General features: G+C 47.8%; 1 protein-coding gene across 5 annotated transcripts in view; it reads right to left on the bottom strand.

The window, feature by feature from the left end:
- The window catches only part of GON4L (gon-4 like), a 2,357,623-nt gene that overhangs the window by 640,891 nt on the left and 1,703,883 nt on the right, over window positions 1-12,849 (bottom strand). For 4 of the 5 annotated variants that reach the window (XM_069649947.1, XM_069649967.1, XM_069649961.1 and 1 more), the window contains one exon: window positions 12,227-12,408. In XM_069649947.1, coding sequence (XP_069506048.1) covers window positions 12,227-12,408 — 182 coding nt within the window. The remainder of the gene's footprint in view (window positions 1-12,226; window positions 12,409-12,849) is intronic. The other variant, XM_069649953.1, reaches the window with a different exon arrangement.

Here is a 12,849-nt window from a genome sequence, read left to right as displayed (position 1 = left end):
CTTCTTTGTGTAGTGTCCACTTGTGTTCTTCTGGAAGGGGATCCCTGCTCAGAGCATCGGCTAGTGAGTTGAGATCCCCTGGAACATGTTGGGATGACAAGTAAATCTTCTGTTTGAGTGCCCGTCTCCAAATGTTCTGGACAAGCTTGGACAGATTTGGCGAATGAGTGCCGCCTTGTTTGTTTAAGTAAAACATTGCTGTTGTGCTGTCTGTTAGGATCTGCACTGACAGGTTGGATAGGGGGGGTTTGAATGCCCGAAGCTCTCGGAAGACTGCCAGAAGTTCTAGCAGATTGATGTGGTTCTGAGCCAATGTGTGAGACCAGAGACCCTGAGCTGTGTGGTGAAGGTAGTGAGCTCCCCACACTGCCAGGGAGGCGCCTGTTGTGACGACTGCCTGTATCACTGGATCGTAGAAGGCTGTCCCCTTTGTAAAATTCTCTTCTCCCAATGACCACTTGCTTGAGACCACTGTTTCGCCAACCATTCCTGCATGGGACGCATGGGCAGGCGCGCTTGGGGAACCAGGTAAATGCAAGATGCCATCATGCCTAGCAAACGCATAGCATTGCGCACCCTTATTTGGCTACCGGCTTGATATTGAGGAATTTGCAGCAACAGATTCCGAATTCTTTCCTCTGATGGAAAGGCCTACCCCTCTTGGGTGTTTAGGATAGCTCCTAGGAACTGTTTTGAGGTGCTTGGCACCAGGCTTGATTTTTTTCTCTTTGATTGAGAAGCCCAATTGGAAGAGGAGGTTGATTGTTCTTTGAATGTTTAGACTGCAAATTACGGGGGTTTCCCCTGTGATGAGCCAGTCGTCCAGGTAAGGGTACACTGGGATTGCCTCCCTGCGTAGGTGCGTCGCCACGACCGCCAGTACCTTGGTGAATACCCTTGGAGCTAAGGCTATACCGAAGGGCAGCACCTTGAAGTGGTAGTGCTAGTTGTCCATTTTGAAACTCAAGAATCTTCTGTGCGCTGGGAACATTGAAATATGAAAATAGGCATCTTTCATATCCAATGTTGCCATGTAATCCCCCTTTTTTAGTAGGGGGATTACCTCTTGGAGTGTAGTCATGCTGAAATTTTTGTGGCTTGACATACTTGTTTGCAGGGCGCAAATCTAATACTGGGTGCATTGTTAGATCTTTCTTTGGCACAAGTAAGTAGGTTGAATAAATACCCAAGCTTACCTGGTTGTCCGGGGACGAGTGCTATGGCGTCCTTTGCAAGTAGAATGGTGATCTCCTCGAGAAGGATTTTCTGGTGCTCCAACGAGTGTACCTTCTGTCTTGGAGGATGGTCGTGGGGCGCTCTAGTAGTTCTATACAGTATGCTGCGGACACTGTGGACAGCACCCATCTGTCTGAAGTGATCCCTTCCCATGCGTGGGTGAAGGTGGAAATGCGCCCCCCCTACTGCGGATGCATGGCAGGGGACCCAAAGCGGAACATCACTGTTTATTGGATGGCGTACCACCTCTGGCGGGTCTGCCTCTACCCCTAGTGCGGCCTCTGCGCTGCCCTCTGGGGTATGCTTGTGATGCTTGGAACCGATTGTTGCCCCATTAGGTTCCTTGATTTTGATAGTAATTGGAACCCCTCTGGGAGCTTTGGCCCCGAAAGCGATGAAAATTGGAGAGTTTCCCCTCTGTCCTAAGGGTTTATTTGTAAGTTGTCCGAGAGATTTTAGTGTCTCGTACTCGTCCTTCGCTGTCTTTAAGGCTTCCTCCTTCCTTGCCGAATAGTACGTCCGGCTCTACCGGCATGTCTATAAGAGTGGCTTGGGTCTCGGGTTTGAACCCCGATTGTCTTAACCATGCGTGACACTTTATCGTAGTGTCTTCTGCGATTAGTCTTCCAGCATTATCTGCTGTATCAAAGTTAGTTTTCAGAATGCATCCTGATACCGACCTTCCATCTGCTATGTAGCTGGGCCAACACTGCTCTTCAGTGGTTCAGTTGCGGAGGATACCAAAGCAGCTACTTGTTCCCACTGGTGGCAATAATAGCTTGCCAACAGAGTTGTGCTGTTTGCAATTTGTGCCCGATAGGCGGAAGTGGTGGCAACTTTCCTGCCGAGAGTATATATTCTCTTGCTCTCTTTATCAGGAGGTGCTTCTGAAGAAGCGAGTGGTGTACCTGCCCTTTTTCTGGTGGTTGTAACTACCAGGGAGTCGGGTTTTAATTGGCCTCTAATGTATAGGCGATCAGAAGGTGCGGCACGGAATCATTTTTCAACTTGTGGATTAACCGCAAGAGTAAGATTTGCAGTTACCAGCGAGGGGTCAATTCTACGCTGGACAGACTTTAATTAATATAGGGATAGCCTGAGCAATGGCTCTTTTGTCACCCAGGATCTCTTCCGCAAAATCCCTGTCCTCTTGGACACCTTGTGTGTCAATTTGAAAATGGGCTGCTGCCTTGGCCAGTAACTAGTTGAGGAGTGGTTGATTATCTACCGGTGAGTTATGCACCGGGGGTTCTTTGGGAATTGGTGAGTCAAGACTGTATGCTTCAACCTAATTCTCCTCCTCCTCCTGGTCCTCATCATCCCCATAATAAGAAACCCCTGCCTGGTCTTCCATAATTTGTGGGTCTTTTTCATCACAGTATGACTCGGGATGGTAGGAATCAATGACCAAAGGGTCTGTGACCAAATCCTGCACCTGGGCATCAGAGCGGGGTCTTTTATTAGGGGGTTGAGAATCCTTGAACCCCTAAGGGGCCGAGGTAGCTGGTGTGTTGGCATCCCTATAAAAATAATTAGGGTCTTTTTCATAGACATTTTCATATGACATTCTTCTCATAACCCTATCGATATCAGCTGAGCTCCTTTCTTTGGAGCTAGGAATAACTACATCTTCTGTTTCTTCTTCCATACCCATGTCGTGAGCAGTGGGTGGGAAGATTTTTCCTTTAGTGGGAGGGTCAGGGACCTTGGACTTCCCTACTGATTTAGGGGCCTTTTGTTTTTCCTTATGAAAATGGTGTTCTGAAGGTTTTTTCTCTTTCTCCCCCTTCCCATGAATAGAGGAATGTTTCATAGTGCTTTTAGGGGCCCCCGAGGAACCGGACGCCTTACGTCGAGATTCGGAGGTGGAACGAGATTCGGAGGTGGTCTTGGAGGAAGGGCGTCGAATCTCGGGAGTAGACGCTACGCGTACTGACCTGGAACAGAGGTCGGATTTGTCTTCTGACGATTGGGCCTCTGGGAGTATTAGGAGTGCGACACCTTTCCCAACCGTGGATGGTTGGTCTTTGTCATGAGGCGATCTTGAAAGAGAACGGCGAGAGGACACAATCGTTTGACCGCTCATTCGGTGTCTTCCGTTGCCGATCGCACGACACGTGTGTCGAATCGCAGCTGGGGGTGATATGCTTAGTGGAAGTGGTGTGTGCCGCGCTTATGCCGCTGTGTGTTGTCCCCATAACTGAGCTGCTGGCCAATCCTCCGGGGTCGGGAGCTTGCGCATGGGTGTCTGAAGTTACCTCTCTACCCTCGCCTCCCGAAACGGCGGCGTTGCTGCCATCGCTAAAAGACCCTTCGGCGTCCATGGCCTCTCGTTGCCTGGCGTAGTGGGCCCAGCGTTTAGTGGAGCGGTCCTTAAGTGTTCTCGGCTTGAAGAGCTTGAAAGCTCGACAGGTAGCCTTGGGATGGTCTCATGGGAGACACAAATTGCCGTATTGTGCTTATCTACCCAGGGGAACTTCCTGTTACACTTGGGGCAGAATTTGAAAGGAGGCCTTCCAAGGCCCAAGGTCCGTCGTGGAGTTTCGACGGCTGGTTTCCTCGATCTTCACCGGCGTCGATCTTCGGCATAGGGTGGAAAGAACGGGGAAGTTTTAACAATAATGTTGGTATAATTGGCTAATGCCAACGGAACTCCACAACATGCGTCCGACTAGTATGGTGGAAAAAATCAATCTGAGGGTCCTACACGCGTGAGGGATCATGGGTACAGTGGACGTCACACTAGGGATAGTATTACTGGTGCGCCCTAGTTCGACGCCCCTTTTCGAGTTTCGAAAAACAAACTGTAATACTCTGCAGCTTCCACTAGATGTCAGTGTCAGCCTATGCACAGCATGCGATCTAAGCAGATTCCACAAGCCTCAGAAATATATATACGATACATTACTCACCGTAATCGTATTTCTGATGCTTGTATCTGCTTAGATTCACATGCTGTGCATAGGCCGACATCTAGTGGAAGCTGCAGAGTATTACAGTTTGTTTTTCGAAACTCGAAAATGGGCATCGACACAGGGCGTGACAGTAATACTATCCCTAGTGTGACGTCCACTGTACCCATGATCCCTCACGCGTCTAGGACCCCCCCGATTGTATTTTTTCTGACATGAGGTAGCATGAGGAGTAGCGTGAGTACAGTTGATCCAAGCAGATAGAAGCTAGATAAGATAAGACTACAAGCATCCATGCGGGAGGAAGAGTGGGTCACATGTGAATCTAAGCAGATACAAGCATCAGAAATACGATTACGGTGAGTAATGTATCCCTTCTGAGGCTTGTGGAATCTGCTTAGATCACATGCTGTGCATAGATTAGCGAGCAGTGTTAGAAGGAGGTGGGATTTGAGAAGGGTCATGAGCAAATAAATGTCTTATAACCGCTTGTCCCACTTGAATATCTGTCTTGGAATGGGTGTCAACGCAGTAGTGCTGAGTAAAAGTGTGAATAGAGCTCCAAGTAGCTGCTTTGCAAATGATGTCAAGGGGAACATTCGCAATGAAAGCCAGAGTGGCCCCAATCCCTCTTGTCGAGTGGGCTCTGGGCGTAAAAGGCAAAGTTTTGTCAGAAAGAGAGTAACACAACTGGATACAGTTGACAATCCACTTGGAGATGGCACCCTTAGAGACGCGATCTCCCTCTTTGCCTGTGGCTACGGAGACAAACCGTTGATCTGTTTTCCTAAGCTGTCTGGTCTTGTTTACGTAGTAAAGGACCGCCCTACGCACATCTAGGGTGTGTAGTTTAACCTCAGCCGAGCTTTGTGGGTTTTGGAAAAAAGCCAGAAGCTCGATGGACTGGTTTACATGGAATTTAGAAATAAACTTAGGTGAGAACCTAGGGTGTGTCCGTAAAACATAACAGCTTATCCTTATGAACAGTAAAGAAAGGATCGTGCATTGACAGAGCCTGAATTTCACTGACCCTTCTTATGGATGTAATGGCTACTAAGAAGGCAGTCTTATAGGTCAGGTGTTTGAGACTAATCTTATGCATGGGCTCAAAAGGGGGGGGGGGGCCCATGAGTTTAGATAGCACCACGTTCAGGTCCCATCCTGGTGGTGGGTTAGATATAGGAGGATGAAGTCTCTTTACTCCCTCCATGAAGGCTTTAACCACGGGTACCTTTCACCACGACACATTGCTATGTGAGGTGGTGTACGCTGACAGTGCTGCCAGGTGTACCTTTAGTGAGTTGAAAACCAACCCTGCATCCAGCAGGTGGAGCATGTAAGTCACGATTGTGGAAGAAGTGCAATCAACTGGGTTGATTTGTTTACTCTGGCACCAGATAACGAATCTCTTCCATTTGTCGAAGTAGCAATGCCTCGTGTTCGGTTTCCTAGACTCTTTTAGGATGTCCATACACCTCTGTGGTAAATTGAGATGTCCAAACTCTATGACCTCAGGAGCCATGCTGCTAGGTTCCTGGAGTTGGGTAGAGGATGCACCTTCTGACCTTGGTGCTGGAACAAAAGATTGTACCAGCCCGGGAGTTTGATGGGATCGCACACCGAAAGTCTGCGTATGTGTGGAAACCACGGTTGCCTCGCCCACATGGGAGCAACTAGGACGAGCGTTATTGACTCTCTGTTCATCTTGTTCACCACCTTCCTGATGAGGAGTTGGTGGAAAAGCGTACGCAAACATCCCTGACCAGTTCATCCACAGGGCGTTCCCCAGGGAGTCTGGTTGGGGAAACCTGGATGCGAATCCTGGGCACTGTCTGTTTTCGCTTGTGGCGAATAGGTCTATAGTGGGGAAACCCCACTGAGAGAAGAGATCTTTTACGATTTCTCTTTGTAGACACCATTCGTGTTCCTCCGGAAGGGGATCTCTGCTCAAAGTGTCCGCTAGAGAATTGAGATCCCCTGCAACATGTTGAGATGACAGAAAGATGTTCCGTCTGAGTGCCCATATCCAAATTTTCTGGGCAAGTCTGGACAGATTTGGCGAACGAGTCCCTCCTTGCTTGTTCAGGTAGAACATGGCTGTCGTGCTGTCCGTCCGGATCTGCACCGACAGGTTCAGTAGGTGGGGCTCGAACGCTTGAAGTGCTCTGAAAACTGCCAGAAGCTCTAGCAGGTTGATGTGATTCTTGGCCACTGTGTGAGACCAGAGACCCTGAGCTGTGTGGTGGAGATGGTGAGCTCACCATCCTGTCAGGCATGCGTCCGTCGTGACTACCACCTGCATCTCGGGATCGTAAAAGGGTTTCCCTTGGATAGATTGTCTCTTGTCCACCAGTGGAGGCTTTGTACAAGTGTTGGCGAAACGACCACTAGATCGTCCCACTGACCACTTGCCTGAGACCACAGTTTCGCCAACCAATCTTGCATGGGACGCAGGCGCGCGTGGGGGACCAGGTAAATACATGACGCCATCATGCCCAGCAAACGCATTGCTTTGCGTACTGTTATCTGGCGACCGGTTTGATATTGCGGAATTTGCAGTAGTATACTCCGAATTCTTTCCTCTGAAGGAAAAGCCAACCCCTCTTCAGTATTTAGAACAGCTCCTAGGAACTGCTTGGAGGTGCTGGGCACCAGACTTGATTTTTTCTTGTTTATGGAGAAGCCCAATTCGAAGAGGAGGTTGATAGTTCTTTGAATGTTTGTCCTGCAAATTACTGGGGTCTCGCCCGTGATGAGCCAGTCGTCCAGATAAGGGTACACCGGGATTGCCTCCCTGCGTAGGTGTGCCGTTGCCACCGCCAGTACCTTGGTGAATACCCTTGGAGCCGAGGCTATCCCGAAGGGCAGTACCTTGAACTGGTAGTGCCGACTGTCCACCTTGAAGCGCAGATATTTTCTGTGCGCTGGGAACATGGAAATATGAAAATAGGCATCTTTCATATCCAATGTTGCCATGTAATCCCCCTTTTTTAGGAGGGGAATTACCTCTTGGAGAGTAGTCATGCAAAATTTTTGGGGCTTGACATACTTGTTTGCAGGCCGTAAGTCCAATACTGGGCGCATTATCAAATCTTTTTTTGGCACAAGGAAGCAAGTACCCTTGTTTACCTGGTGTCCAGGGACGAGTTCTATTGCGTCGTTTGCGAGAAGATTTTCGATCTCTTCGAGTAGGATCTTCTGGTGGTCTAAGGAGTGTATTCTCTGTCGTGGAGGGTGGTTTCGGGGACGCTCTAGGAGTTCTATGCAGTATCCTGCGGACACTGTGGACAGCACCCATCTGTCTGATGTGACCCCTTTCCAAACTTGGGTGAAGATGGAAATGCGTCTCCCTACTGGGGATGCGTGAGAAGGGACCCTGAACGGAGCGTCACTGTTTTGGTGGAGGCGCGCCCCTACTTTATTGGGGCTGCCTCTACCCCTACCACGACCTCTTTTGTTACCCCTGCCATAACTCTGGGTAGACTGCTGGTTAGTGTTCCATGTAGTACCCTGGCATTGGGAATAGTTTGAGCCTCTTTGGGAGTTTTGTCTGCGAGGCCGACGAAAATTGCCATTCCCTCTCTGGTTAGGGGGTTTGTTGGTTAGTTGCCCTAGGGACTTGAGTGTCTCGTACTCGTCCTTGGCATTCTTCAGCGCGTCCTCGACCACCTTTCCAAACAATAGATCTGGCTCCAGCGGCTCATCTATCAATGATGCTTGGGACCAGTACCTTGAACTGGTAGTGCCAACTGTCCACCTTGAAGCGCAGATATTTTCTGTGCGCTGGGAACATGAAAATAGGCATCTTTCATATCCAATGTTGCTATGTAATCCCCCTTTTTTAGGAGGGGAATTACCTCTTGAAGAGTAGTCATGCGAAATTTTTGGGGCTTGACATACTTGTTTGTCAACCTGACACGGCTCTCCCCTCGGCCGAAACTCGTGCCAATTGGCTTTTTAAGGGTTCTGGGGCGGAGTCTGTGAGAGCCGCGACTTCTTCCCACTGGTGGCAGTTGTAACTAGCCAGCAGGGTGGTGGAGTTGGCAATCCTTGCCTGGTAGGCGAGAGTGGAGGCTACTTTCCTGCCCAAGCCATAAATCGTCTTGCTCTCCTTGTCGGGGGGAGCTTCGGACGATGACAAGGGTGTTCCCGCCCTCTTACAGGGTGTTTGTAACAACCAGGGAGTCTGGTTTGAGATGTCCCCTTATTTACAGTGGGTCAGATTGGGCTGCCCTGAAAAGCTTTTCAATTCTGGGGTTTACTGCCCTAGTGAGATTGGGGTTAACAAGGGAAGGGTCTATCCTCCTTTGTATTGACTTAAGGATAGGGATGGCCTGAGCAACAGGTCTCTTTTCTCCCACCAATTCCTCTGCAAAGTCCCTCTCTTCCTGAGCACCTTGGGTGTCAATGTGAAAGTGCTGTGCCGCTCTGGACAGGCCCTCATTCAGGAAAGGCTGGTTGTCGACAGGGGAGTCGGTAACCGCGGGCTCTTTCTCTACCGGGGAATCTACCCTGTATGTATCTGGGTCGTCCTCCTCCTCCTCCTCTTGGTCATCATCATCCCCATAATAGCCTGTCCCAGTTTGTTCTTCGAACATGCCCACGTCTGGATCCTCACCAAAGGATGGATCTTCCTGATATTGAGAATAGGGCTGTATATAGAAGGGGTCTGAAGACCGAGTTGGTGCTTCACCCCGGGACTTCTTACTTGGGGGTATTGGATCCTTAGAGCCTGAGGGAGTTGACCCTTCTGGGGTATAAGAGAGAAAGTGTTCTGGGTTTTTGGCGTAGAAATCTGCCAATGATGACATCCTTGACATTACTCTGTCTATGTCATCACTGGACCATTCCCTTGAACTGGGAATAACTCTTTCCTGGAGTGTTTTCCCTGTTTTATCCGGACTAGACCTACTGGGTTGAACAGGGGCCCTGGGGACAAGAGACTGAGACTTGTCCATCTGTTTAGGTGGAGTAGAATATAGTTTAGGAGTGGAAGTAGGCTGGGACAGCTTACTTTGTTGTTTTCCCCCCTCCCCGCAGGTGGAAGAGTGTTTCCCCGATTTTTGGGCCCTATCGGAGCTTTTCGGTGCCTGGCACCGAAATTCGGGGGTAGAGTCCCTGTCTCTGGAGAGTGTAAGGGATTCGGTAGCAACCTTCGCGCTGCCTGCAGACGCCGACTCCTGGAGTGCGGCCTGGGGGTAGAGGTCGGCGTCGTCCTCCGACGACCGAACCTCAGTCACTAAGGGGAGCGAGGCACTCTTAGCAACAGTGGAGGGTTACCTGGTGTCATGAGGCGATCTCGAACGCGAACGCCCAGAGGACACTGACTCGGTGGACCGTTCTCTTCGTGCCTCTTTCCGAGAACTTGACGTGCGTGTCGAGTCTCGGGTAGACCTTTGTTTGCTGGAAGTGGTGTGGGTAGCGCTCGTGTCGCCGGGGGTCTTCCCCATAGCTGCCCTGCCGGACAACCTTCCGAGGTCGGGGACTTGCGCTTGGATGTCCATCGACGCCACATTGCCCTCGCCGTCCGAAAGTACGACGTTGCTGCCATCGCTGAAGGCACCATCCGCGGCCATGGCCTCTTGTCGCCTGGCGTGGTGGGCCCAACGCTTTGTCGAACGGTCCTTAAGGGTCTTCGGTTTAAACCGACTGCACGCTCTGCAATTCGCCTCGGGGTGGTCCCTCGGCAAGCAGAGGTTACACTTCGTGTGTCTGTCAACCCAGGGATACTTGCGGTTGCACTTGGGGCAAAATTGAAAAGGGGTACCCTCCATACGCACCCTGTGGCAGCGGGCAGCGGGCAGGGAGTGTAGGAATAGAAGTAATGTACCTATATTAATCAGAGTGTAGGATATGTGCCACCCCCCACTCTCCCTACTTGCAGGGCCGTGTCTGAGGCCCAAATCCGGCGCTGTAGTTCGACGGTTGACTTTTCTCCGATCCGGTGTCGAGTGTCGATGTTCGGAGACTCGACGTATAGGTGGAATAAACTGGGAAATATATAACAATATTTGCAAAATCTAAGTCAGAGAACTCCGCTCAGTGCTTCCGACCAGCATGGCGGAAAAAAACAATCTGAGGGTCCTAGACGCGTGAGGGATCATGGGTACAGTGGACGTCACACTAGGGATAGTATTACTGGCACGCCCTGTGTCGACTCCCATTTTCGAGTTTCGAAAAACAAACTGTAATACTCTGCAGCTTCCACTAGATGTCGGCCTATGCACAGCATGTGATCTAAGCAGATTCCACAAGCCTCAGAAACAAATATACATTAATTTCAATGTTTGACACCTTCATAAACAAATGTTTGAGCATAGCAAAAATGAAATAAGACTTCCACCAATATGAACACTTCACAGCCACCTGTCCCTGCCATTACAAGTTTGAGCACAATATGGAGCTACAAAAACGATGTATATTGGGACCTGACTAAGGTGTAGCAATCTTTAACTCCACAACGTTGTTGAGACTTTAAAGTTAACATGTCTACCTCATTTTTTGGTCTCACTATTGAAGTGTTCACATATTCAAGTGTCAACCCGATTTCTGTCTTGGCGTATATACACAACATAATTTCATGATCAGATTCCCATATTTATTTAATCTATCCCAGATCTACTGAAATAAGTTTGACTACATATTCAACATTGACACAAATGTGTTCAATTATTTGTATTAAGCCACTTAACATTGACACATTCTTATCTACATGATTTGCTTTCATTGTAATTTCTTTTTTATGCATATGCACAATTACTAATATTGTGCTTCCTTTGATTTGTAATTGAACTATTTATATTTGTAATACTTCATCATGATGAAGAGGATTCACAGTGTAAACGTCTTGTGTTTGATAGTAGTGGCATGTTCAATGTCTAGTACCAAAGTCTTTAAATGTGGATCCTTTTGAATTCTTTTGTTGTTAACTAGATTCTACCAAATCGTTTAACAAATATTTTACTATTATCAAAGTAAACATTGCTTTGAATTTACTCTTATTCTTTTGATCAACTTGAAGATAGCTGGATATTTGCTTATTAATTGTCCTGTCAGAATGTTTGGTCATTAAATGCCTTTCACCTAATAATGAACTTAGTATTCACAGGAATATCCAATGGCAACACAGCTTTTGCATATAAGACACCATTTCCCAGAGTTCCACATTGGTGTACGGGTTTGCCCCTCCAGTGTTGAGAAGGTGCATGCGGAGCAGGGCAGACAGGACTAGATAAGTTGAAGAGGGGGCCAGAAGCTTTGCAGATCTATTTTGCAGGGTAAAGAAAAGCTGCAACTTGGCTTGAAATTGCCATTTTACACATTTTTAAACATTGTCATTTTATTTATGTACCTATATTATTGCAGCATACTTTTGCCACTTAATACCATTTATTTTATATTGTACATATTCTTTAACTTGAGAAAGGAGGCATTGCGAATGTTTGTCAAACAAGCTTCTTAACTATCAACTGATCTTTAGGAACACACAGAGTTAAGCTGTGTTTCAAGTTTGGACACAAGGAATTTCAAAAGTCTACAACTCCACTTGCACTCCTATGTATTGGTGGATAGAAACGAAGATGAATACTATTGTTTGACCTGTATTTCTATCCATAGCTATAGATGGCTTTTAGGACACTGACTTTTAGTATTAATGGGATTTTGACCGGGTTTAATTACAGTCTAACAACTGGTGAAGTACCATCATGTGACTACTGGTTTGCCTATGCCGACAGTTACTTAGTTTTATGGTGGCATATTTTCGACTAAACTCATTGCAGATTGGATTGCTAGAGGTTAATAGTAGTACTATAGGATGCAAGTACTATATTCAAGAACATGATTGGGAATGGTTTAGTACGAGTGTAAAGAGGCTCTAAATTGCAAGTGTAAATGATTGTGCAAGTGAACCTTGACAAAGGATTCAGATGTTTGAGAGGCAGAGAACAGAGTTGGTGTGAAGCTCTGTAGTCTGTTCATTTTTTAAAGTACCCTCCTGTCACATGGGAGCATATTAAACTGATGGAAACCAACATATGCAAAAGAGTGCCTTCTCTAGTATCGCCAGAACATCTTACCCTGGAGAGGTAGGCTTCAGCAAAGGCCTGGTCCTTTTGATCCCGTTGAGGATCCTTCTGCAGAATGTTTTCATCACAGAGTTGTAGTAACTTGGCGGTGTCTTTGCTGGTGCGGGCCCTGCCCCGTTGACTGCGGGTACGGTTAGAGGTCCTGCCTTTGTTAGGGCCTTTGGCTCTTTCTACTGGGGGAGAGAAACACATTATCTTCAGAGGCGGAGCATGGTCACCAAGCTGGGCGAGTATAAACACTTGGTGGGCAAAGCAAGTCTTCTTGTCTCAAACATAACATAGCATAACAAACAACTTAAGGCATGTGCGATAAACAAAAAGAACAAACAGAAGGAGGCAGGTTTTACAAAGAGAAGGAGAAAACATATGGAAGAGGATAGTTGGAAGAGAAGGAGGTGGCCTTAGGGATTTGTATTTTCATATGTATTAATTGAAAACGAAAACTGTTTCACCAACAAGCATTGTACCAAAAGGCATATGGATGACTAAAGCAGTCCCAGTGCTAAATGCTTTATAGACTTTGAGAAAGTCATGATAAAGTAAATACATTAAACTAACTGGTGGGGAGGAAGGAGACGAACACCATAACGAGGGGTGAAAGAGATGGACTTCAT

This window comes from Ambystoma mexicanum, chromosome 1p (assembly GCF_040938575.1).
Source record: "Ambystoma mexicanum isolate Mex_15411 chromosome 1p, UKY_AmexF1_1, whole genome shotgun sequence".
NCBI lineage: Eukaryota > Metazoa > Chordata > Amphibia > Caudata > Ambystomatidae > Ambystoma > Ambystoma mexicanum.
This window is presented reverse-complemented; position numbering and strand designations above follow the sequence as displayed.